Source organism: Pseudophryne corroboree, chromosome 6 (assembly GCF_028390025.1).
Source record: "Pseudophryne corroboree isolate aPseCor3 chromosome 6, aPseCor3.hap2, whole genome shotgun sequence".
Classification (NCBI taxonomy): domain Eukaryota; kingdom Metazoa; phylum Chordata; class Amphibia; order Anura; family Myobatrachidae; genus Pseudophryne; species Pseudophryne corroboree.
The window spans coordinates 826,935,180-826,961,336 of record NC_086449.1 but is presented as its reverse complement, the minus strand read 5'-3'; the positions used below and the strand labels follow the sequence as shown (position 1 = coordinate 826,961,336).

Sequence of the window (26,157 nt, the reverse complement as noted above, 5' to 3'; positions counted from 1 at the left end):
TAAAGACTTCTCTGAGGCACTTTGTTCCTCGTGCCTCAGTGGCGACACTAGATCTTAGGGATAAAGCTGTGTCTATATGCTATTGCAGAGACCATATTTGTTCATAGTGTGGCGCCCACTTACGTCAGAAGTTCTCAAACGCGGTCGACAAGACACCCCACCGGTCCAGTTGTTATGTTTATCCATGCTTGGTCACAGGTGACTTAATTAGCACCTTATTTTATTTAACCCTCTGTGCTGAGCCATGGATAGACCTAAAACCTGGACTGTTGGGTGCCTTGAGGACCACGTTTGAGAACCTCTGAACTCTATAGAATGACTTGGTACTGAGGTGGGACACACTGAGCGGGGAGCGGCCTGCCCCACCCTGGGTCGTGCGAGGACACGAGCTGCTCTGGTTTAGTCATTAAACTTTATTCTCCATAAAGTGCAATGTTCTCTACGAAGGATCTGAGTAACGCGACGTAATAACACAGCACACACCGGCCAATCCCATCGCATGTGGCCCATCAGCCCAGTTGACTTGTAGCAGCGTTTGGGCCAGTTGGTGCAGGCGGACAGGAGCCCTCTGCCTTCATCCTACGGTCTGATCGGTGCACTTGCCCCATAATTCTGCAGGGTCGTCTTTGGGCCATACATAAGGCAGGTACAGCCAGCGTACCAGTGATTGCTGCTAAAATGCTCAGAATAGCCAGGACAGTATGTACTAAGCCTTGAAAAGTGCTAACCAATCAGCTCCTAACTGTCATTTTTCAAACCCAGCCTGTAACATGGAAGTTAGGAGCTGATTGGCTGGTACTTTAGCACTGTGCAATTTATCACTCTCCAAGGCTTGATAAATATGGGCCTAATAGCCTGTCACATGGCAGTTAGGAGCTGATTGACTGGTACTTTATCACCGTGAAATGTATCACTTCTCCAGGCTTAGTACATCTGCCCCTGAGTCTGTGATCTTTCCTCCACCGTGCGATTGTGTCTGTCGTGCAGGTGAGGATATGTGTAATTGGAGTGGATAAATGCATTAGCATCTAGTGCCGCAGGTCAGTTTGCATCTGGTGTGACGAGTCCTGCAGGCCGCATTCCTCTGCAGACCCTGATCTCCCGGCGTGCACAGATCTGCAGAATTATTCTGGGTTCTGCTTCTTATTGCTATTATTGTTCTGTCCTCTACTCACTGAGGTTCCTACAGGGAATTCAGGAGCTGCAATGATTGCTTTTACTGTACTGCTCCGCAATATAAACTCAGCGCCCCATCCTGTCCCATGAATCTCAAAACTTTAAAAACTTCCTCCTACTGTTCATCTCGCCCGTTAATCTGCAGCCTTTGTCTGGAGTGACCTGCAGCAAACAGATACACAATGCGGCTTGTTTGGCCAATGATAGAAATCAAAGCCACTGGGATTATCATTAAAACCTGTTTTAAGTCCTGGACACCCTGCATTGTATGTAGGAAGCCGACTCTCCTCCCTTTTCTTCCTGTCCCTCCCTAACGGCAAGCCCTGGATTTTTGGTAAAAGGGATTCCCAACACTTTATACAAGAGCGGAGAGAGAGCAGGGAGTTAAGTCTGAGTGTTAGCTCCTGGGCGAATATACTGAGCTCACAGCAGGACCTCTTCTGAAGTCGGAATAAAAATCAGCTTTTAGGACAGATGACAGCGGTCCCGTTCCCTTCAGAAAGTTTTTGTTTGGTTCTGTAGAACATTTTTGGGAAGGTTTGTCCTGGCGCTATTCCAACCACCGTCCGCAAAAGCTTACACTGAAACGCCAGGAAGTTTTCGGGAAGGTAAGAGATATATATCTGAAAAAAACATTTTTAAAGAAGAATTCTGTCTCTGTGTTATATATAGATATACTCTGTATGGTATGTCGCTTATCACATGATCCAACTGCAGAAATACATTTTTGTGGAATTCTTTTCCGGTGATGGCAATCATTTGGCCCCAGCGACGAGGAAACAGGGCCGTGTTGTATAGACTAAACGCTGCTGCAGGGATATGCGTGCAGCGTATCTTCCAACACTGTCATCTGCTGCAGTAGATTGTAAGCTTCATGGGTCAGTACTGGTGTTGCTCTGAAAAGTTATCTCCTCATTCTGTACAAATGTGAGGTTATATGGGAGAGAGCATTTCACTTTCAGTTGTGCGGGGCATAAAGACTTACTATAAGGTAACTAGGATTGGCTGGAAAATATATAAATTACACACACACACACACGGTATAAAATAGTCTTTCCATAAGTACAAGCGATCACACACATCTGCAGATAGAAATCCATATTCCGCTAGTATCGCCATTACAGAGGGCCTGTCACACTCCAGGCATTCATGTTGTGAGCTGGAATAGTATTGTGAGTATGCAGTCCAGGAATTCACTAGACCTGAGCCACTTTGTGCCTCATGCCTCAGTGATGTCACTAGATCCTGGGGAGTTGATAGGCTGACTGTGGATTAGGTCAGTATAGGGCTGCATATAGCTGATGCGTGCACTCTAAGGGGTAAATTTACTAAGCCAATCAGATTCTGTCTATCATTTTCTAGGATGCAATAGAGAAATGATAGGCACATTCTGATTGGTTGCTCTGAGCAACATCACCTCTTTTCATTTTTTGAAGCTTTAGTAAATTTACCCCTAACATTCCCATCTGATGAAGTTTCCAGCGTCCGCCCTAAAGTTCTGGTTCCTATGACTGGTAATCATGAGAGAGAACAATTACCAGCGCTTTACCTATTTATTGCCGTGCCACTCACCTGGACCATCATGACGCAAAGTGTTCTAGGTGCGACTTGTGGACACAGAACCTGATTCCGAGATGTACATAAACGCAACTTAGATGCCCGATAATCGCTCAAATAGAAAAAAAATAGTCGTTTCCGTCCATCTCTGAACCAGGCCCAGATCAGTCAGTATAACCGTTACACTATACATCACTTTAGTTTCCATTTTATATTTAAATAATAGACTTTAACAAACATTCCGTTATTAGAATAAGCATCACTCGGGAGAACCGCACTTTATATCCGGAATCCGGGATTGTGCAGTTATTGGGGGCAATTCTAGAGGCAAATCTTTAACACTTGGAAATTAGGACCAGTTGGGGCATTGGGCAATTATGGGATGGGTTTTAGGGGCACATTTATCACCGAGACATAAAACTCGTTGCGTATGGTAAATGGTGCTCTAGCCAATCAGCACCCACCTGTCGTGTTTGAAAAATGACAACTGGAAGCTGATTGGCTGGAGCATCATTTCTCATATGCAAAGAGTTTTATCATTCACAACGTGTTTTATCTCTTGTTGATAAATGGGCCCCATAGTATTGTGTGCGGAATATTGCCAGTTATAATGACCAGAATAATATAATAGCCCGAGCAGTAGACATATGTATAATGTAAATGTAATGGTAATATACCGTTATCTGCATAGGGCGTCAGCAGGGTTCTGGCGCGGTATACAGGCCCGTAGCCCTGGGTTGGCTGGTACGGGGTTAAAGCCCGCTTATTACACGGCACTATTGACGCATTATCACAAAGGCCTCAGGCCTGGCCTAGATTTAGGTTGATGCTCCGGCCAAATTCGCTCTCCATGGCGACGGGCTGAGCAGCTGAGGTCGTCATGGTGACCGGTTTTGTTTCGCTTATCCTGGAGGAGCCGGTGGGAGAAGTGCCCCCTGAGTACCCTGCCCTTCTGAGCATTCAGTGTGTGTGGGGTACCTCAGATTAACCCATCCACTGCCAGGGTGCACTCTAGACTGTGGGGGGAGATGTATCGAGCAGTGGAGCTGGTTGCCCATAACATCCCATTAGCTGATCAAGTACATTGTATAAAATGATAGGTAGAAGCTGGTTGCTATGAGCAACTTCTTCACTTTACGCTGCTTGATAAATCTTCCCCTATGTCACTGACAAAACATGGGGCTGACCCATTCTGAAGAAGTACCTCCGGGAACAGCCCGATTACCCCGGTCCCTCAGCATGGTAAGGATTGCCAAGGCGCCTCTTCATAAAGGACGGTGTAATGGCCAAATCTATGACAAGGTATCAGCGCAGTCGCACAATGGCCGCCTCCGCCATTATCCGGTTGAATTTACTCTTTCGTCCTGATAAAAGTCAGATAGTTCCCGATCATGTTTATCGGGGGTTGAACACATATTCGGTTCCATGTCCGCTACAAGCTGAGGCCTAGTACATCTTAGACAGCCTGGTCGCTTGTCATCCCACCCCGTATACACACACGGTACCGCTGCCCACCTCCTTGCCAGTCCTGCCCTGGGCATGATCTGAGCAGTTGGCGCTCACACTGAGTACCCAGCTGTACGTTATGGAGACAGCCTGAGGGCGCTCATCTTCCTGCCACATTCACCACCATTTTGGCGTCGGGTCAGTTATGTGGGCAAACGCTGTGATATCGGCAAATCTTCCAACTCACTGCTGTCTACATGAATAGCGCAACCTGGGATCCCGCTATTTCTCAAATCCACCATGTACTTCATTGTAGGTTCTAGATAAGGTAAAACAGTTCTAGAACCCTCTGGGTGCATGGCAGAATAAGCGCAATTCTATTATCCGTGATGGGCGGCCGCTTATAGCCAGCATTGCAACTGAATTAGCCAGGGGGAGATGTACTAAGCCGTGGAGAGAAAGATAAAGGAGCTCATTTATCAACGAGTGATAAATCTTGTTGCGTATGATAAATGGTGCTCCAGACAATCAGCTCACAACTGTCACGTGTTTGAAAAATGACAGGTAAGAGCTGATAGGCTGATACTTTATCTCTCTCCACTTTATCACTCTCCAATGCTTCGTACACACCGGCTGGTGTGTGACCCGCACAGGAGACAATGGCAGGTGGGGACTTTGGCATGCGGTATACTGTGATACAGGTGTCCTAGGGCAATTAACGCCTCCCGTGGAGCACAAAGAGCTTATGCTGTATATATGACCCCACTCCCGTCATGGGTGATGAAACGGCTGTCAGTAACCGTAAAAGCTGCCCAGGATTGAGGGAACACAAATAAATGTCGCACACAGGAAATGAGGAGATCTGATAGGAGGCTAAGGGACAGTAAAGAGTGTGACAAGTGGGAGCGGAGGGGACACTGACCAGCAGTAATGAATCGCACATGGAGAGGTAAATGGACACTAGTGACTCAGGAGGCGCTGAGGGGACATAAATAAATGTGACACACAGGAAGCTAGGTGGACACTAGAGGAGACATAAGGAGCTGAGGGAACACTAATGAGTGCAACGCATGGGGAGCACATGAGGCCTCGCACATACTGGACATCAGATGTCTTCATTGTATATGGAAGTATAAACTCTACACCAACGCATATGCGTTTAGTAGCATTGGCGTCTCACTTGCAATCAGTTAATTCCACAGTTCTCCCAGAAAAGCGCCTCCCTTCCTGCTAGGTGGCGCAAGCTGTGTGAGCACCTACGGGGACAGCGCAGTTACCGCCATCATACTCATCTCCACCCACTGGATGCCATTAAGCCACACCTACTTATTTACGCAGAAAAGCGCGATTAGAGAATGCGTTTACTACATAAAGCGCTTAGTAAGGACCCAATTATATAAGATTGTTTTTCGCCGCATGGAACGGTGGACGCAGAATTCACTCAGCGCATTGGCTGATGGAAAATAAAGGACGCAAAACAAACAACGTTAAACACACAAAGCGTTCACAAGTAATAAGAAGGAACAATCGCCAGCTAATTTTGTATGCAGAGGGGATCCCATGTAGGCCCGGGCCTTTATGTGCTGGAAGAGCCACATGCGCAATCCTCTGCAGAACTTTGCGGCACACGTGCAGTTGGCTTCCTCAGTGCGGCCCAGTGATAACCGCAGATTAGAGTGCCTGAGATGTTCACAGAGCACAATATGTCCCTAATTACCCTGAGTATCAGTGGCACGCCCGGACAGTCCCGGCAGAGGCACGCCTAGCCCTGGCACAGGCAGAGGATGCACATAATGCGCTGCTTTATGTGCATCTGCAGACAATGCCTCCAGGCCATGCAGATTCATATCTGACACCGAGACCTGTCTCCCGAGATCACTATAGATGCTTCAGCGGAGTAACCAGCATGGCTTCTCTCATACTACATCACACTCTATAAACGCTACATGACCCTGATTTTAGGAACCCCTTAAATGTACCCTACTGGCCCCAAATGTCTTCTACAGACAACTAAATGCCCATTTTATCTGGGAACTTCATAGATAATGTAAGTGGAGGCTGCTGGATTGTGTCAGTCCATGATGGCACCGTGTGACCTGTACCCGTGACCTGAGCTATTTACTGGGTCACAGGGACTGAAGTCCGCAGTGGTGACCACTTTACGGGGAAGGGGGGGAATCAGGTCACAAGTTATTTTCCAGGTGGCTCGGTGTGTAAATGCGATGGGAGTGACGCCAGGTATCTATCTGGAATGAACTTCGGTGCCCTGTCATCCTGGCACAGGAGATAAAAGGGCCACGTTGTGTACAGCACTCTATCACATGCCCCCGGGGAAGGGGGGGGGGGGTCTGTGTCACATTGGGAGCAACCAGCTGGAAAAAAACATGTTTGTTGCAATTCAATTTCCAATTTATCCAGTTGTATGGAAATATGTGATATCATCTTCCATTAGTATTATTTGAATATGTCTTTGCAAATTAAATTAAATGTGCTGTTCAATGGGATATGTTTGGCTGACAGCAATAACTACAGCGACCCCTGCAGGATGTCAGAAGCTGCTACAGGCAGCATTTTGGGCTGTCACGCTTGCTAACAGCCTGCAGGTGTCACTGTTCTTAGTGCTGTCAGCCAAACTTATTCTACGTGCAGCTGGCACCACCCACTGGCAGTTATGGAGTACTGCAGCCTGATAGAATTGTGAAAAGAGTACCTCTCAGTTGAAGGAGTACTGTCGTTGTTATCGGGAAACAGCACTATAATGATATGAAATATTTTCAAAAATATATATTTGTTGGATATATTTCATCACTTATTATTCTTCAATTTTTAAGGTATGGTATAAAAGTGGAGGCATCTGAAATTGTTCTAAAAAATATCTTCAGTTGAACTGCACAATATTACACCATTGTCTAATAATGACTTGTTTAGTATGTGGTGTACACTTGTCTTTGATTTCTGTGAATTCTTAAGTGAATAAAGATTTTTATAGTTTAATACATTAAATGATCGCATAACATATCTGTAAAAGTGCCAATTTAATCTCTCCTACAGGGCAGGGGGTTTTCACAGTCACAGGCAGATACACTGCGCCCCCTGGTGTACCCTACAACGCACTGCACAACAGAACTATGGCTGAGAAGATCAGGTCAGTGACCCTATTCTACATAGCTGCGGAATGTGATGGCGCTACAAACAATTGCTACTTGAAAAAAATATGCAAAATTCATTTATGAAAAAACTTGCATTAGGAATGGGTGAAAGGGATAGAGATTGTGACTGGTGTTCGGGGTTAAGCTCTGGGATGGGATAGGTATTAGGAACTGGCACTCTGGGTTAGGGATTGGCATTTACTGACCATGGGGCTTCCACATAGCAATAGAAAGAACTCAAGTGCCTAAATATATTTTTGGGAATAGGGATCCGGAACTGGTGTTAGGATTGTTGACTGGGAGTGATGGATTGATGATTATGGATAGTAATTGGTGTTGGGATTAGGCAATAGAGAGATTGGTGTCGGGATTTGGTGATAGAGACTGGTGTCAGGGATTGAGTGATAAAGAATGGTGTCGGGATTGGGTTATAGAGATTGGTGTCAGGGATTGGGTGGTAGAGATTGGTGTCGGGGATTGGGTGAGAGAGATTGGTGTCGGGGATTGGGTGAGAGAGATTGGTGTCGGGGATTGAGTGATAGAGATTGGTTTTGGGGATTGGGTGATAGAGATTGGTGTTCGGGGATTGGGTGATAGAGATTGGTGTTCGGGGATTGGGTGATAGGGATTGTTGTTGGGATTGGGTGATAGAGATTGGTGTTGGGGATTGGGTGATAGAGATTGGTGTTGGGGGTTGAGTGATAGAGATTGGTGTTGGGGGTTGAGTGATAGAGATTTGTGTCGGGGAATGGGTGATAGAGATTGGTGTCGGGATTGGGTGATAGAAATTGGTGTTCGGGGATTGGGTGATAGAGATTTATGTCGGGGGTTGGGTGATAGAGATTGGTGTTGGGGATTGGGTGATAGAGATTTGTGTCGGGGGTTGGGTGATAGAGATTGGTGTTGGGGATTGGGTGATAGAGATTTGTGTCGGGGGTTGGGTGATAGAGATTGGTGTTGGGGATTGGGTGATAGAGATTTGTGTCGGGGATTGGGTGATAGAGATTGGAGTCGGGGATGGGTGATAGAGATTGGTGTTGGGGGTTGGGTGATAGAGATTGGTGTTGGGGTTTGGGTGATAGAGATTGGTGTTCGGGTATTGGTGTCGGGGATTGGGTAATAGAGATTGGTGTTCGGGGATTGGGTGATAGAGATTTGTGTCGGGGGTTGGGTGATAGAGATTGGTGTTGGGGATTGGGTGATAGAGATTTGTGTCGGGGGTTGGGTGATAGAGATTGGTGTTGGGGATTGGGTGATAGAGATTTGTGTCGGGTGTTGGGTGATAGAGATTGGTGTTGGGGATTGGGTGATAGAGATTTGTGTCGGGGATTGGGTGATAGAGATTGGTGTTGGGGGTTGGGTGATAGAGGTTAGTGTTCGGGGATTGGGTAATAGAGATTGGTGTTCGGGGATTGGGTTATAGAGATTAGTGTCGGGGATTGGGTGATAGAGATTGGTGTCGGGGATTGGGTGATAGAGATTGGTGTCGGGGATTGGGTGATAGAGATTGGTGTTTGGGGATTGGGTGATAGAGATTGGTGATAGAGATTGGTGTCGGGGATTGGGTGATAGAGATTGGTGTTGGGGATTGGGTGATAGAGATTTGTGTCGGGGGTTGGGTGATAGAGATTGGTGTCGGGATTGGGTGATAGAGATTGGTGTTGGGGATTGGGTGATAGAGATTTGTGTCGGGGGTTGGGTGATAGAGATTGGTGTTGGGGGTTTGCCTGTCTCTCTATCTGTCCGTCATTTATTTATGATTTGGATTTATATTGCTACGGTGACGCTTTGGCTGTGAATCTTGGTGATGATATACCGATGTCTCTATTTTGCAGCTTGCCGGCTAAACTGATAAATGGCGGCATTGCCGGACTGGTGGGTGTCACCTGCGTATTTCCCATAGATCTCGCCAAGACCCGACTACAGAACCAGCAGGGACATGGGGTCTACAGGGGGATGTAAGTAATACCACTGTTATATACATATAGTGGGGGCTATGTACTGTCCTGGGGACGTGTCCTGTAATGTACACAGAGGGCTGAATGCTGTGTCTGTACCTGGGAGAGGTGACTGTCTCTGGGATAACCTTGTCCTGTGAGTAAGTCCTGCTGGGACGGGCCAGTGAGACCCTGTGGTTATATATGGGAAGGGTCCCTCATAGCCCCTGCTTCCCCCTCCTGTTCTTTCCACCATTGCAGACTATTTGCTACCAGTGGGTGAATTGAGTGGAATTAGTCCCAGTTCCTCACCCGCCTCCTCCCTATAGTGAATCACCCGTCTCCGCAGCCAGGCGTTTACAGCATCTGGTTGTTATTGTAGCACTGAAGGAGTTGCTGGTAACCACACCCTTGGAGCAATCCCCAGCTCTCCGGTACATGCCAGTGCCTGGTTATAAGTGTTGCACTGTTTCATGCCCGCTAAGTGAATACTCATATATGGTATCTGAGTCATAAACACACATTATACCCCCAACATTGTGCCAGCGCAAACCAGGACGGAGGCAGGCGCACACATGGGCCTGAGCCCCCCAGGACATAGCCCAACACTCACCTGGGAACAAGGTGCTGACTGTCTGGACGAAATCCGCAGCGGTGGGAAATATGACGCAACCATCCCATTATCATACGTCACACATGTAAAATACACTGTTCAGTGTTACTCTAGCTTTCCACCCCAGATTTATTCATAATTATACATGTGTGATAATAAATAATAATATAATAAGATAATAAATATATAATAAATATAATTGTATTTTCTCCCTTTTATTAGCTACAAACCGCAAACTACGCCTCCCACAGCCTGCGCTACCTAAAGGCTGGTGGGTCAAAAAGGTAAAATAGCAAACCAGGCACGAGTGACTTCCCTTCCTAACTGGCAGCAACATTGTGGTTCATGCATGTGCCATGGGATTAAAAAGCCTATAGATGGGCATTCAATGTGAAAAGAAATGCTGAAGTTCAAGTAGCTGTAATATAACAGATGATAATGTGCGCTGATAAGCAGTTGGCGTCTCTTTGTCTCTCCGCACAGGTTCGACTGCCTGGTGAAGACCATCCGCTCGGAAGGGTTCTTTGGAATGTACAGAGGTGGGAGACGTGTTACACTGTTACATGTTACACATCACATGTTGCCCCTTAACCATACATGACACAGGGCTTAATTCAGACCTGATCGCAAAGCAAAATCTATCTGTAGTGGGCAAAACCATGTGCACTACAGGGGGGCAGATGTAACATGTGCAGAGAGAGTTAGATTTGGGTGGGTTATATTGTTTCTGTGCAGGGTAAATACTGGCTGTTGTATTTTTACACTGCAATTTAGATTTCAGTTTGAACACCCCCCACACAAATCTAACTCTCTCTGCACATGTTATATCTGCCCCACCTGCACTGCACATGGGCCCTCATTCCGAGTTGTTCGCTCGTTCTTTTTCTTCGCATCGGTGCGATAAGTCGCAAACTGCGCATGCGCAATGTTCGCAGTGCGTCTGCGCCAAGTAAATTAGCACAAAAGTTTGGTATTTTACTCACGGCTTAACAAAGATTTTTCTTCGTTCTGGTGATCGGAGTGTGATTGACAGAAAGTGGGTGTTTCTGGGCGGAAATTGCCCGTTTTATGGGTGTGTGTGAAAATACGCAGGCGTTTGAGGGAAAAACGCGGGAGTGTCTGGTGAAACGGGGGAGTGGCTGGGCGAACGCTGGGTGTGTTTGTGACGTCAAACCAGGAACGAAACTGACTGAACTGATCGCAGTGGCAGAGTAAGTCTCAAGCTACTCAGAAACTGCAAAGAAATATCTAATCGCTATTCTATTCTCAATTCTGCGAACCTTTCGTTCGCAATTCTGCACAGCTAATATTCACTCCCAGTAGGCGGCGGCTTAGCGTGTGCAATGCTGCTAAAAGCAGCTAGCGAGCGAACAACTCGGAATGAGGGCCATGGTTTTGCCATTAGAGAAACATTTTGCTGTTGCGATCAGGTCTGAATTAGGCCCACAATGTGGTTACTAACCCGTCCACCCATTGCCCAATATAGCCTGTGTGTGACTTAGCAAGAGGGTCCAATGTGTTTGTTATAATTTCTAATGACACCCACCCAGTCAGCGCCCCGAAATCCCATATAAACACCAGCTATGACATCACCATTAATACTTCCGTGACACATATAGCGCTGTGATGTTTGTGTACAGTATAGCGCAACAATGTCCGTTATCTGCAGGAGCCGCGGTCAATCTCACGCTGGTCACGCCGGAGAAGGCCATCAAGCTGGCGGCCAATGACTTCTTCAGAAACCGGTTATCCCAAGAAGGGTATGTCCATCCTATAAGCTAGGTTCCACATTTAGGGCGGGATGTATTAACATAGATCGCGATACGGTGATGGAGGCCCCCCGCAATATCTGTGAGGTGGTGTGCGGGGAGGGGTCTCCACCTGCTCACCTGTCGGGAAGCAGCAGCAGGCTGTCCTGGGCGCTGCCGCCTCCTTCCTGCAACTGGAAGGACCTCCGGCTGCGTTGCTAGGGGAGGAGGAGTTTAGCTTCCGGGACCAGGCCTGCCTGGAAGGTGGTATGGCGGGAGGAGGGTGGGGTCGGCGTTAGCGGCAGGGAGCAGTGGGATGCGGCGGCTGGCGGTAAGAAGCCCATAGGCTTCTATAGGATATCGCCATCCAAAGATGGCGATACCCTCAGGGGCGAAAACACGGCAGCCGGGGTTAGTAAATATGAAAATGCAATAAAACCGCCGAAAACGGGTGTTTGATCGCATTTTTCCTTTAGTACATCCCGCCCCAAGTGAGCTGTATAAGCCTACCTGTATGTGACTATTGGGCCCTGAAGGGCCACAATGCCCAGTAGAGCAACGTTTTGCACCCTCAGTGATCTGAGGAAACCTTGTGGTTACAGGAAGCAGCTGACGCTGGTCAGGGAGATGTTGGCGGGATGCGGAGCGGGTACCTGTCAGGTCATTGTGACGTCGCCTATGGAGATGCTGAAGATCCAGCTGCAGGACGCAGGACGCCTGGGTAATCTGGGGTACGGGACAGAGGCTGTAGAGGGGAACACCTAACCCCACAGTGGGAGCTGGTCCAGCACAAAGAGGCCTTGTCTAATATTCAAAAATGCACATGTAAAGTCCCAGCACCATGAGAGGAGTTACAGGCTCCGCCCCTGATTGCACCGCGCAGGCAGCTGCTTTCTATGGGCAGAAGCAGTACTCATAAGAATACAGCCTATTGGCTCGCTTGATGCATGTGACCTCAGTGCCTCGTGCCTTGTGAATGTACCTGCTTCCAAGTGTTTAACAGGATATAGCTGTTTTTTTTCTCTTATAGATAATTGTAAACCGCAACGGACTATGCTGGCGCTACAGCATATAAATAAATGTTAATAATAATAATAATAATAATAATGCTAAACAGCTGATGTGCCCGGTTTCAACTGGTAGAGGTTTGCTGGGTGGCTGCAATGAACTGTCACAGTTTCCAGACCACCCGGCAAGTGCACAGGGAGCGTTCACCAACTGTCACATTTTCCAGAGCACATTGGTGATGCGTTGTTAATGGCAGGTGGATGTTTTGCCACATAACTCTGAAACGAAGCATCCAATTACAGAGCCAATATATTTTTCCTCAAGCCTACCGACCGAGACCTTTAATTTGGTATGTGATGTGCCCTGCTCAGACACCGGCATCATAGTCACTCAGAAATGTCGTCCTTCCGCTATTAATATATAGATAATAAAAATGGAATCTGCAACACAACATTTGCACATAGGGTAACTATCACTTTATAGACCTTCATGTTGTTTCCTTGTTTTCTAGCAACACAGAGAGTTGTATCTGGGGATGGGCCGGCATCTGCTCCCCACCCTCCCACCACCGCCCCCCAGAAACCCTCCGCCCTCCGGATCACAAGGGACCTCCTGCGCACACAAGGCATCTCAGGAGTGTATAAGGGGCTGGGGGCCACACTACTCAGGTAAACGCAGAGACGGCTCCCCCTTACTGTTATACTGTACATATGTATGTATATAATGTGAGTGTGTGTATATATACACTGCTCAAAAAATAAAGGGAACACTAAAATAACACATCCTAGATCTAAATGAATGAAATATTCTTATTAAATACTTTGTTCTTTACATAGTTGAATGTGCTGACAACAAACTCACACACAAATTATCAATGGAAATCAAATTTATTAACCCATGGATGTCTGGATTTGGAGTCACCCTCAAAATTAAAGTGGAAAAACACACTACAGGCTGATCCAACTTTGATGTAATGTCCTTAAAACAAGTCAAAATGAGGCTCAGTAGTGTGTGTGGCCTCCACGTGCCTGTATGACCTCCCTACAACCCACACAAGTGGCTCAGGTAGTGCAGCTCATCCAGGATAGCACATCAATGCGAGCTGTGGCAAGAAGGTTTGCTGTGTCTGTCAGCGTAGTGTCCAGAGCATGGAGACGCTACCAGGAGACAGGCCAGTACATCAGGAGACGGGGAGGAGGCCGTAGGAGGGCAACAACCCAGCAGCAGGACCGCTACCTCCGCCTTTGTGCAAGGAGGAACAGGAGGAGCACTGCCAGAGCCCGGCAAAATGACCTCCAGCAAGCCACAAATGTGCATGTGTCTACTCAAACGATCAGAAACAGACTCCATGAGGGTGGTATGAGGGCCCGACATCCACAGGTGGGGGTTGTGCTTACATCCCAACACCGTGCAGGACATTTGGCATTTGCCAGAGAACATCAAGATTGGCAAATTCGCCACTTTCGCCCTGTGCTCTTCACAGATGAAAGCAGGTTCTCACTGAGCACATGTGACAGACGTGACAGAGTCTGGAGACGCCAAGGAGAACGTTCTGCTGCCTGTAACATCCTCCAGCATGACCGGTTTGGCAGTGGGTCAGTAATGGTGTGGGGTGGCATTTCTTTGGGGGGCCGCACAGCCCTCCATATGCTCGCCAGAGGTAGCCTGACTGCCATTAGGTACCGAGATGAGATCCTCAGACCCCTTGTGAGACCATATGCTGGTACGGTTGGCTCTGGGTTCCTCCTAATGCAAGACAATGCTAGACCTCATGTGGCTGGAGTGTGTCAGCAGTTCCTGCAAGACGAAGGCATTGATGCTATGGACTGGCCCGCCCGTTCCCCAGACCTGAATCCAATTGAGCACATCTGGGACATCATGTCTCGCTCCATCCACCAACCACTGACTGTCCAGGAGTTGGCGGATGCTTTAGTTCAGGTCTGGGAGGAGATCCCTCAGGAGACCATCTGCCACCTCATCAGGAGCATGCCCAGGCGTTGTAGGGAGGTCATACAGGCACGTGGAGGCCACAGACACTACTGAGCCTCATTTTGACTTGTTTTAAGGACATTACATCAAAGTTGGATCAGCCTGTAGTGTGTTTTTCCACTTTAATTTTGAGTGTGACTCCAAATCCAGACCTCCATGGGTTAATAAATATGATTTCCATTGATATTTTTTGTGTGATTTTGTTGTCAGCACATTCAACTATGTAATGAACAAAGTATTTAATAAGAATATTTCATTCATTCAGATCTAGGATGTGTTATTTTAGTGTTCCCTTTATTTTTTTTGAGCAGTGTCTATCTATCTATCTATCTATATATATATATATATATATATATATATAATAAGAATTTACTTACCGATAATTCTATTTCTCATAGTCCGTAGTGGATGCTGGGACTCCGTAAGGACCATGGGGAATAGCGGCTCCGCAGGAGACTGGGCACAAAAGTAAAAGCTTGAACTAGCTGGTGTGCACTGGCTCCTCCCCCTATGACCCTCCTCCAAGCCTCAGTTAGGATACTGTGCCCGGACGAGCGTACATAATAAGGAAGGATATTGAATCCCAGGTAAGACTCATACCAGCCACACCAATCACACCGTACAACCTGTGATCTGAACCCAGTTAACAGTATGATAAACGAAGGAGCCTCTGGAAAGATGGCTCACAACAATAATAACCCGAATTTTGTAACAATAACTATATACAAGTATTGCAGACAATCCGCACTTGGGATGGGCGCCCAGCATCCACTACGGACTATGAGAAATAGAATTATCGGTAAGTAAATTCTTATTTTCTCTAACGTCCTAAGTGGATGCTGGGACTCCGTAAGGACCATGGGGATTATACCAAAGCTCCCAAACGGGCGGGAGAGTGCGGATGACTCTGCAGCACCGAATGAGAGAACTCCAGGTCCTCCTCAGCCAGGGTATCAAATTTGTAGAATTTAGCAAACGTGTTTGTCCCTGACCAAGTAGCTGCTCGGCAAAGTTGTAAAGCCGAGACCCCTCGGGCAGCCGCCCAAGATGAGCCCACCTTCCTTGTGGAATGGGCTTTTACAGATTTTGGCTGTGGCAGGCCTGCCACAGAATGCGCAAGCTGAATTGTACTACAAATCCAACGAGCAATCGTCTGCTTAGAAGCAGGAGCACCCAGCTTGTTGGGTGCATACAGGATAAACAGCGAGTCAGATTTCCTGACTCCAGCCGTCCTGGAAATATATATTTTGAGGGCCCTGACTACGTCCAGTAACTTGGAGTCCTCCAAGTCCCTAGTAGCCACAGGCACCACAATAGGCTGGTTCACGTGAAACGCTGAAACCACCTTTGGGAGAAATTGAGGACGAGTCCTCAATTCTGCCCTATCCGTGTGAAAAATCAGGTAAGGGCTTTTATAAGATAAAGCCGCCAATTCTGAGACACGCCTGGCTGAAGCCAGGGCTAACAGCATTACCACCTTCCATGTGAGATATTTTAATTCCACAGTGGTGAGTGGTTCAAACCAATGTGATTTTAGGAACCCCAAAACCACATTGAGATCCCAAGGTGCCACCGGGGGCACAAAAGGAGGCTGTATATGCAGTACCCCTTTGACAAACGTCTGGACTTCAGGCACTGAAGCCAGTTCTTTTTGGAAGAAAATCGACAGGGCCGAAATTTGAACTTTAATGGACCCTAATTTTAGGCCCATAGACAGTCCTGTTTGCAGGAAATGTAGGAAGCGACCCAGTTGAAATTCCTCTGTAGGGGCCTCATTGGCCTCACACCACGCAACATATTTTCGCCAAATGCGGTGATAATGTTTTGCGGTTACATCCTTCCTGGCCTTTATCAGGGTAGGGATGACTTCTTCTGGAATGCCTTTTTCCTTCAGGATCCGGCGTTCAACCGCCATGCCGTCAAACGCAGCCGCGGTAAGTCTTGGAACAGACAAGGTCCCTGCTGGAGCAGGTCCTTTCTTAGAGGTAGAGGCCACGGGTCCTCCGTGAGCATCTCTTGAAGTTCCGGGTACCAAGTCCTTCTTGGCCAATTCGGAACCACGAGTATAGTTCTTACTCCTCTCCTTTTTATGATTCTCAGTACTTTTGGTATGAGAGGCAGAGGAGGGAACACATACACTGACTGGTACACCCATGGTGTTACCAGAGCGTCCACCGCTATTGCCTGAGGGTCCCTTGACCTGGCGCAATATCTGTTCAGTTTTTTGTTGAGACGGGACGCCATCATGTCCACCTTTGGTTTTTCCCAACGGTTTACCATCTCTTGGAAGACTTCTGGATGAAGTCCCCACTCCCCCGGGTGAAGGTCGTGTCTGCTGAGGAAGTCCGCTTCCCAGTTGTCCACTCCCGGAATGAACACTGCTGACAGTGCTATCACATGATTCTCCGCCCAGCGAAGAATCCTTGCAGCTTCTGCCATCGCCCTCCTGCTTCTCGTGCCGCCCTGTCTGTTTACGTGGGCGACTGACGTGATGTTGTCCGATTGGATCAATACCGCCTGACCCTGAAGCAGGGGTTTTGCTTGACTTAGGGCATTGTAAATGGCCCTTAGTTCCAGAATGTTTATATGAAGAGATGTTTCCATGCTTGACCACAAGCCCTGGAAATTTTGTCCCTGTGTGACTGCTCCCCAGCCTCTCAGGCTGGCATCTGTGGTCACCAGGATCCAATCCTGAATGCCGAATCTGCGGCCCTCTAGAAGATGAGCACTCTGCAGCCACCACAGAAGAGACACCCTTGTCCTTGGCGACAGGGTTATCCGCTGATGCATCTGAAGATGCGATCCGGACCATTTGTCCAGAAGATCCCACTGAAACGCTCTTGCATGGAATCTTCCAAATGGAATCGCTTCGTAAGAAGCCACCATTTTTCCCAGGACCCTCGTGCACTGATGCACTGACACCTGGCCTGGTTTTAGGAGATTCCTGACTAGCTCGGATAACTCCCTGGCCTTCTCCTCTGCGAGAAACACCTTTTTCTGGACTGTGTCCAGAATCATTCCTAGGAACAGGAGACGTGTCGTTGGAATCAGCTGCGATTTTGGAATATTTAGGATCCACCCGTGCTGACGTAACACTAACTGAGATAGTGCTACTCCGACTTCTAACTGTTCCCTGGACCTTGCCCTTATCAGGAGATCGTCCAAGTAAGGGATAATTAAAACGCCTTTTCTTCGAAGAAGAATCATCATTTCGGTCATTACCTTGGTAAAGACCCGAGGTGCCGTGGACAACCCAAACGGCAGCGTCTGAAACTGATAATGACAGTTTTGTACTACAAACCTGAGGTACCCTTGGTGAGAAGGGTAGATTGGGACGTGGAGATAAGCATCTTTGATGTCCAGAGACACCATATAGTCCCCTTCTTCCAGGTTTGCTATCACTGCTCTGAGTGACTCCATCTTGAATTTGAACCTCTTTATGTAAGTGTTCAAGGATTTTAGATTTAAAATTGGTCTCACCGAGCCGTCCGGCTTCGGTACCACAAACAGCGTGGAATAATACCCCTTTCCCTGTTGTAGGAGAGGTACCTTGATTATCACCTGCTGGGAATACAGGTTGTGAATGGCTTCCAAAACTGCCTCCCTGTCGGAGGGAGACTTTGGTAGAGCAGACTTCAGGAACCGGCGAGGGGGAGACGTCTCGAATTCCAGTTTGTACCCCTGTGATACTACCTGCAGAATCCAGGGGTCCACTTGCGAGTGAGCCCACTGCGCGTTGAAATTTTTGAGACGGGCCCCCACCGTGTCCGAGTCCGCTTGTAAAGCCCCAGCGTCATGCTGAAGACTTGGCAGAAGCAGAGGAGGGCTTCTGCTCCTGGGAAGAGGCTGCCTGGTGCAGTCTTTTTCCTCTTCCTCTGCCCCGGGGCAGAAATGAGTGGCCTTTTGCCCGCCTGTACTTATGGGAACGAAAGGACTGAGTTTGAAAAGACGGTGTCTTTTTCTGCTGAGAGGTGACCTGGGGTAAAAAGGTGGACTTTCCGGCCGTTGCCGTGGCCACCAGGTCCGATAGACCGGCCCCAAATAACTCCTCTCCTTTAAACGGCAATACTTCCATATGTCGTTTGGAATCCGCATCCCCTGACCACTGTCGCGTCCATAACGCTCTTCTGGCAGAAATGGACATAGCACTCACTCTTGATGCCAGGGTGCAAATATCCCTCTGTGCATCACGCATATATAGTAATGCATCCTTCAAATGCTCTATAGTTAGTAATATACTGTCCCTATCCAGGGTATCAATATTTTCAGTCAGGGAATCCGACCACGCCACTCCAGCACTGCACATCCAGGCTGATGCGATTGCTGGTCGCAGTATAACACCAGTATGTGTGTATATACCCTTCAGGATATTTTCCAGCCTTCTATCCGCTGGTTCTTTGAGGGCGGCCGTATCAGGAGACGGTAACGCTACTTGTTTAGATAAACGTGTGAGCGCTTTATCTACTTTAGGGGGTGTTTCCCAACGCGCCCTAACCTCTGGCGGGAAAGGGTATAGTGCCAATAATTTATTAGAGATTAGCACTTTTTTATCGGGGGAAACCCACGCTTTATCACACACCTCATTTAATTCATCTGACTCAGGAAAAGCTACTGGTAGTTTTTTCACTCCCCACATAATACCCTTCTTTGTGGTACTTGTAGTGTCAGAAATGTTCAATGCCTCCTTCATTGCCGTGATCATGTAACGTGTGGCCCTACTGGACATTACGTTTGTCTCCTCACCGTCGACACTGGACTCAGTATCCGTGTCTGGGTCTGTGTCGACCCACTGAGGTAACGGGCGTTTTATCGCCCCTGACGGTGTCTGAGACGCCTGGACAGGCACTAATTGATTTGTCGGCTGTCTCATGTCGTCAACAGTTTTTTGTAAAGTGCTGACATTGTCACGTAGTTCTTTAAATACAACCATCCAGTCAGGTGTCGACTCCCTAGGGGGTGACATCACTAATACAGGCAATTGCTCTGCTTCCACATCATTTTCCTCCTCATACATGTCGACACAATCGTACCGACACCCAGCACACACACAGGGAATGCTCTGATAGAGGACAGGACCCCACTAGCCCTTTGGGGAGACAGAGGGAGAGTTTGCCAGCACACACCAGAGCGCTATATATATATATATATATAGGGATAACCTTATATAAGTGTTACTCCCTTTTATAGCTGCTGTTTATAATTTAGCTGCCAATAGTGCCCCCCCTCTCTCGTTTTTACCCTGATTCTGTAGGGACTGCAGGGGAGAGTCAGGGAGCCGTCCTTCCAGCGGAACTGTGAGGGAAAATGGCGCTTGTGTGCTGAGGAGATAGGCTCCGCCCCTTCACGACGGCCTTATCTCCCGCTTTTTTCTGGAAAACTGGCAGGGGTTAAATACATCCATATAGCCCAGGAGCTATATGTGATGTATTTCTTTTGCCATCCTAAGGTATTTCTGTTTTTTATTGCGTCTCAGGGCGCTCCCCCCCCAGCGCCCTGCACCCTCAGTGACCGGAGTGTGAAGTGTGCTGAGAGCAATGGCGCACAGCTGCAGTGCTGTGCGCTACCTTAGTTGAAGACAGGAACGTCTTCTGCCGCCGATTTCACCGGACCTCTTCGTTCTTCTGGCTCTGTAAGGGGGCCGGCGGCGCGGCTCCGGGACCCATCCAGGCTGAACCTGTGATCGTCCCTCTGGAGCTAATGTCCAGTAGCCTAAGAAACCCAATCCACTCTGCACGCAGGTGAGTTCGTTTCTTCTCCCCTTAGTCCCACGATGCAGTGAGCCTGTTGCCAGCAGGACTCACTGAAAATAAAAAACCTAAAATAAACTTTTACTCTAAGCAGCTCAGGAGAGCCACCTAGCATGCACCCTTCTCGTTCGGGCACAAAAATCTAACTGAGGCTTGGAGGAGGGTCATAGGGGGAGGAGCCAGTGCACACCAGCTAGTTCAAGCTTTTACTTTTGTGCCCAGTCTCCTGCGGAGCCGCTATTCCCCATGGTCCTTACGGAGTCCCAGCATCCACTTAGGACGTTAGAGAAATATATATATATATATGTACCGGTCTCTTTGCCGTAGGGATGTCCCATTCTCCATCATCTACTTCCCTCTCTTTGCCAACGTCAACAAACTTGGGCAGAAGTCCTCCCAGGATAAGGCTCCATTTTACCATTCCTTCTTTGCCGGATGCTTCGCCGGCTCGGTAGCCGCGGTGGCAGTGACGCCGCTGGATGGTGAGCGCATTTATATATTTTTTTTTCGTCTTAACCACTTATGTGTTAATCTGTTCCCATGATCCTTGGTTCCACCATAATGCCATAAACATACCTGAAATCAACATTGCGGTGGAAATACAACCATATAAAATTGTGTAATCATTTAAGGGGACGCTGTATGTTACTACAAAACATGGTACATGGAGGCGGACTAACAAACTCCTTATATTGCATTCACCTGGGTGCTAGTATGTCTGGCTGCAGAATTCTCTTCTAGTACAGGTTTCATTACTTGTCCTCTCTTCCCCGTTATCACTTCCTGCCAGAGATCTTCTATCCGTCTCACTAACGTGTCCAGCCGCAAACTTACTGTGTGGATCATTTCTCACTAGTTCTGAAGACCCGGATTCAGACCCTGAAGAAGGGAGTCGGTGAAGACACTTACAACGGAATTATCGATTGTGCCAGGTAAGTCCTACTGAGCGTTTGTCGGAAGGATATATGATGAAACACAACAAAGGCCTGGCCGGGACCTGATATCTCTCACCTCTTCTCTCCTCCTCCCACCAGGAAGATTTGGAAAAACGAGGGTCCCTCTGCCTTCATGAAGGGGGCGGTATGCAGGGCTCTGGTCATCGCCCCTCTTTTCGGGATAGCCCAAGTGGTGTATTTTATCGGGATCGGAGAATATATCCTGGGATATGCCAGATAAATACTGGGACTGTGGACGTTGGCCTGTACGACAACATGGAGAGAGGTTTTCTGTGTCGCAGGTGGATTCCGACCGGACCCCAAGTTTAATTAGGAAGGGGTCGCACAGAGAATCGCATTGTGCGGCTCTTCTTCAGGTGGCCTTAGTCCTGTAAACTGAGGCGACGTTACATGTGATCCCAGCGGTATAAATCCTGGATTCAGTGGCCGCAACGCTCTATAGCATCTTACGCATAACAGGATTACAGACCTGGGGGCCGCTGGCCAATATCTTATTACTCTAAGGTGAACCAGCACTTCCCTGAGTAGGATGCTAAATAATTCTACGTACTTTAGAGATGCAAAAATATTGACCCAAAGATTAAGAAATGATCATTTACAGGGTCGCAGATTATCTGCAGATAATAATCTGGTGTGTTCAATTCATTCCTCCTGAAGCCCGGGGTAATCCGTCCTCAGCCGATATTCATACACTGGTCCTGCCACTTCCATCCCCATCGCCGGAAATAAAATACTGCACCACATTAAGGGGGAAATTTACTAAGCAGTGATCAGAGCGGAGAAGTGAGACAGTGGAGAAGTTGCCCCATCAACCAATCAGCAGCTATGTATCATTTTGTAGTATGCAAATTATAGGTGTTACTTCAGTGCTGATTGGTTGCCATGGGAAACGTCTCCACTAGCTCACTTCTCTGCTCTTATCACTGCTTAATAAATGTCCCCCTTACTTCCCAGTCTGGCCGGCTTTCAGCGAGTGATAACCGCCTGTTTCTGGCTTTCCCACTTATTTTCCAAACACAGTAACGTAGTGGAATGAGCCAGCCGGCTACATACACTATACAAAGTGATTGGAAACCACCACCCCCCCCCCCTTCACCCGCGCTCGCGAGTGAAATGGGGCGCTCCTGCAGCAGACACGTGTTTGTGAAGGTATATAACGGGTAGAGGGGCGACTGATTAGATCAACAAAATGGCTTGCCGAAAGGAGCGAACAGAGTATGAAAAGGGGATCATCGCAAGCTGCGCGAGGTCATGTGTCCAGGGTGACGCCGGGCTGATATACAGAACATTCAATAACCCAGATGGACTGACAAGCTCAGAGTCCAGATCTTAACCCCATTGAGAACCTCTGGGATGAATTGGCGTGACGGAAGCGTTCTAGGCTGACTCGACCGTCTGTGTCGCAGTTGGTCGCTGTACACAAGGCAGAACATACCGCCTGCTGCTGTCCAGGAACTTGTGGAGTTTGCCAGGAAGGGAATCTGCAGTAATCACTGAACGTGGTGACCCTACACCGTACTGACGTCCAGAACATCTCATAGATCTACTTGCTGTCAGTGTCCAATCACTTTTGTCTAGTGCAGGGGTGGGGAACCTGCGGCCCTCCAGCTGTTGTTGAACTACATAGCTCAGCATGCCCTGCAACAGTTTTAGCATGGCCAAATAACAAAACTGCAGCAGGGCATGCTGGTATGTGTAGTTCCACAACAGCTGGAGGGGCCAAAGGTTCCCCAGGCCTGGTCTAGTGCATACTCTGTTAATCAACCCAGCTTACCAGAAATGGGGCAGCAAGTGGGAAAAGCAGAAGCATACTGTGATCTCTCTGGGAGGAGGAATCAGGCAGGTGTGGAATTCCCACAAACACGGCACATTCCACAGCCGCAGACCAGACACCGTGTGAACTGGGAGCCTCGGTGCTGTCAGTAGCGGCACAAGTCAGACTTCTGGGGTTATATTTACTAAAAGTTGATTTTGATCGATTTTCAATCAATGTTGTGTTTCAGAGGCTAAAACGCACATTTAAAAAAAATTACAAATCGATTTTTAAATGTCGGTAAATGTGCATTGATCGGTAAACGTTGATTTAGTTTGCGTGAAAACACTATAAATCGACCTTTAGTAAATAACACCCCTTGTTATCACTGCGCTGGGGCAATTCGCAATTTCCAGGTCAGGCGTTTAAACCAGATGGAGAATCCATGTGACCCATTTGCACTACAACCAGGAGTGGTAAAGTGGAGAGAGATTAAGTACCAGCCAATCAGCTCCTAGCTGACAGGTTACAGGCTGTTTGAAAAATGGCAGCTAGAAGCTGATTGGCTGGTGGGTTCTCTCTTTCCACTTTCTCTCTCTCCAAGGGTTAGTACATCTTCCCTTTATTCACACATTTGTACACAGAATAACGTATGTGCCGGTGAGGAAATATAAAGGGTATAATTTGTATATAGCTGTAAGATTGTGTTCTGTGAGCCACCGCCATTACCATCCAATGCTGTTTATGCTTGTCTGATTTCCGTACAACGCACAAGTGACTTGGACAAAGTAGAAGCAGCCTATGTACTAAGGAGTAGCCATCAATGGGCGCAAATCCGGTGAGGTCACCAAATCCTAGGGACCCAATAGCCTGCACCCACCACTGTGCGCACTAGTCCAGTCTTGTGTCGATACTAGTCTAATTCTCCCTGTATAAAGGAACATCCTGCACAATCATTAGCATTACAGCAGCGCCATCTTGTGGCGCGCAGAGTGTACTGCAGGCCTAGGGATTGCTGTAAGATCTGTACTGCACAAGTAGGAGCAAATGTAATGAGATAAGGGTTAAGGGCCCTCATTCCGAGTCGTTCGCTCTGTAAATTTCTTCGCATCGCAGCGTTTTTCTGCTTAGTACGCATGCGCAATGTTCGCACTGCGACAAGTAAATTTTGCTATGAAGATAGGATTTTTACTCACGGCTTTTTCAGCGCTCCGGCGATCGTAGTGTGATTGACAGGAAATGGGTGTTACTGGGCGGAAACACTGCGTTTTATGGGCGTGTGGATAAAAACGCTACCGTTTCCGGAAAAAACGCAGGAGTGGCCGGAGGAGTGTCTGGGCGAACGCTGGGTGTGTTTGTGACGTCAAACCAGGAACGACAAGCACTGAACTGATCGCAGATGCCGAGTAAGTCTGAAGCTACTCTGAAACTGCTAAGTAGTTTGTAATCGCAATATTGCGAATACATCGGTCGCAATTTTAAGAAGCTAAGATTCACTCCCAGTAGGCGGAGGCTTAGCGTGAGTAAATCTGCTAAAATCGCCTTGCGAGCGAACAACTCGGAATGAGGGCCAATGTTCCAGCGCTGCCCTCATGTTCCCGGTCACTGTATAGATTGCAGCCTCTTCTAACCCATCACTATTGGTGCTCCCAGAGACATCAATACTACCGTCCTCCAATGCAAGTGTCTTGTATCTGCCTCCCGAACTAGAAATAGATACCAGGCCCTAATGTAATCTCTGTCCACTACAATAAGTAAAGATACCCTACAATTGCAGCTCACCTCAAACAGCAGGGTGCTGCGCCCCACAAACAGAATCAGACCAGAATATAGCAGAGAGCGCTGTTGTAGGATGAATATCAGTAGAGATATAGGCGATTCTGCAATAGTACTCGCTCTCCTCCTTTTATTCTTGTATCCTCCTCCTGCCTGGTGTCACGTCTCATTCACACATTTGTACATACAACGCAGAATAACAGGCAAGTATATCATTTGTATATAGCTAAAAGATGTTTTGGCTGACAATGTTCTGTGATCCACCAGTATTAAAGTGTTTGCATTTAAATGTCCTCCACCTTCTAATTCATTTAATAGCCTAGTTCAAGTTTCCCCAGCTCTAGCCTGGAGTGCAGATCGTCCGTCGGTGGCCTCTTATATTATATAATAAATGCATAGGGAACTAATTACTAATCACCTTCACGCCGAGAACGTTGGATGACCAGAGAAGCCAGCCGCGTAGGTGAATGGTACAATATAGGGGGCACTGGAAGCAGCTGGGCGGGGTATACAAGCTAGCACTGGGATCTGTTAAGCAGACACACTGCATGGCGACTGTGGGTAAGGGGAACGGGAATGTGTGCGCGAGGCCAAAACCTTATAGCAGGTTAAAGCAACCTAAGGCCAGCCAGTTGCTGTAGGACTACAAGTACCAGCATCCTCATCGGCCTTTAACTGGGACTTTTATTTACATAAAATTTGTTAAACTTAAGCCACTACACTCCCTCAGCCAGGATGAAACAATCACACGGTGGGGACACTATGGTAGAAGGTGCTATTACCTTACACGCCTGCGGTATCCTGTATTATGAGTTTGTACATGTCTGTATACAGGAACTGTGCACTATGGAGTATTGTGTTATGTACTGAATAAATGCAAAGTTTATATGACTGATGACCCAGTTTTGCTGGTTTAGCTGCCCACACCCCATTAATATAACCTAAATGAGCTGACAGCTTTGCGCCATCTGATCAGGGTCCAGATTTTTTTTGTAAAACAAAAACAAAGTGTCGGTGTCAAACACAGGACCCAAGTAGCGGCAGCATCACTGATAGACATAATCGCTTCTGCGACCTACGGTACAGCTAACAGAACAGGACACACATTTGCACTGCAGACACTGACGCAGCACACAAGTCCCAGCAGGAGTTAGTTTATACGTTAATCACCATGTGAACATATTCCCTTTATCTGCAGCCTGTGCCAGTGGTCTCCAAGATCATCTCTTGTGGAAAATCTAACCAGCAAAAATTTAGTGCATGACCTATAACCTGTTCTATAAATACGCAGATATAACCAAT

The 26,157-nt window shown here is 47.6% G+C and overlaps 1 protein-coding gene across 1 annotated transcript; it reads left to right on the top strand.

The window, feature by feature from the left end:
* The first annotated feature begins 1,416 nt into the window (after positions 1–1,416).
* On the top strand, positions 1,417–25,148 carry SLC25A18 (solute carrier family 25 member 18). Its single transcript, XM_063929314.1, has 10 exons — positions 1,417–1,784; positions 7,231–7,324; positions 9,164–9,286; positions 10,362–10,417; positions 11,548–11,638; positions 12,229–12,347; positions 13,146–13,302; positions 20,698–20,852; positions 21,227–21,302; positions 21,405–25,148. Exons 2-10 carry the CDS (start codon positions 7,308–7,310, stop codon positions 21,544–21,546), a joined length of 936 nt encoding a protein of 311 aa, XP_063785384.1. The 5' UTR covers positions 1,417–1,784; positions 7,231–7,307; the 3' UTR covers positions 21,547–25,148.
* The last annotated feature ends 1,009 nt before the right edge of the window (positions 25,149–26,157 follow it).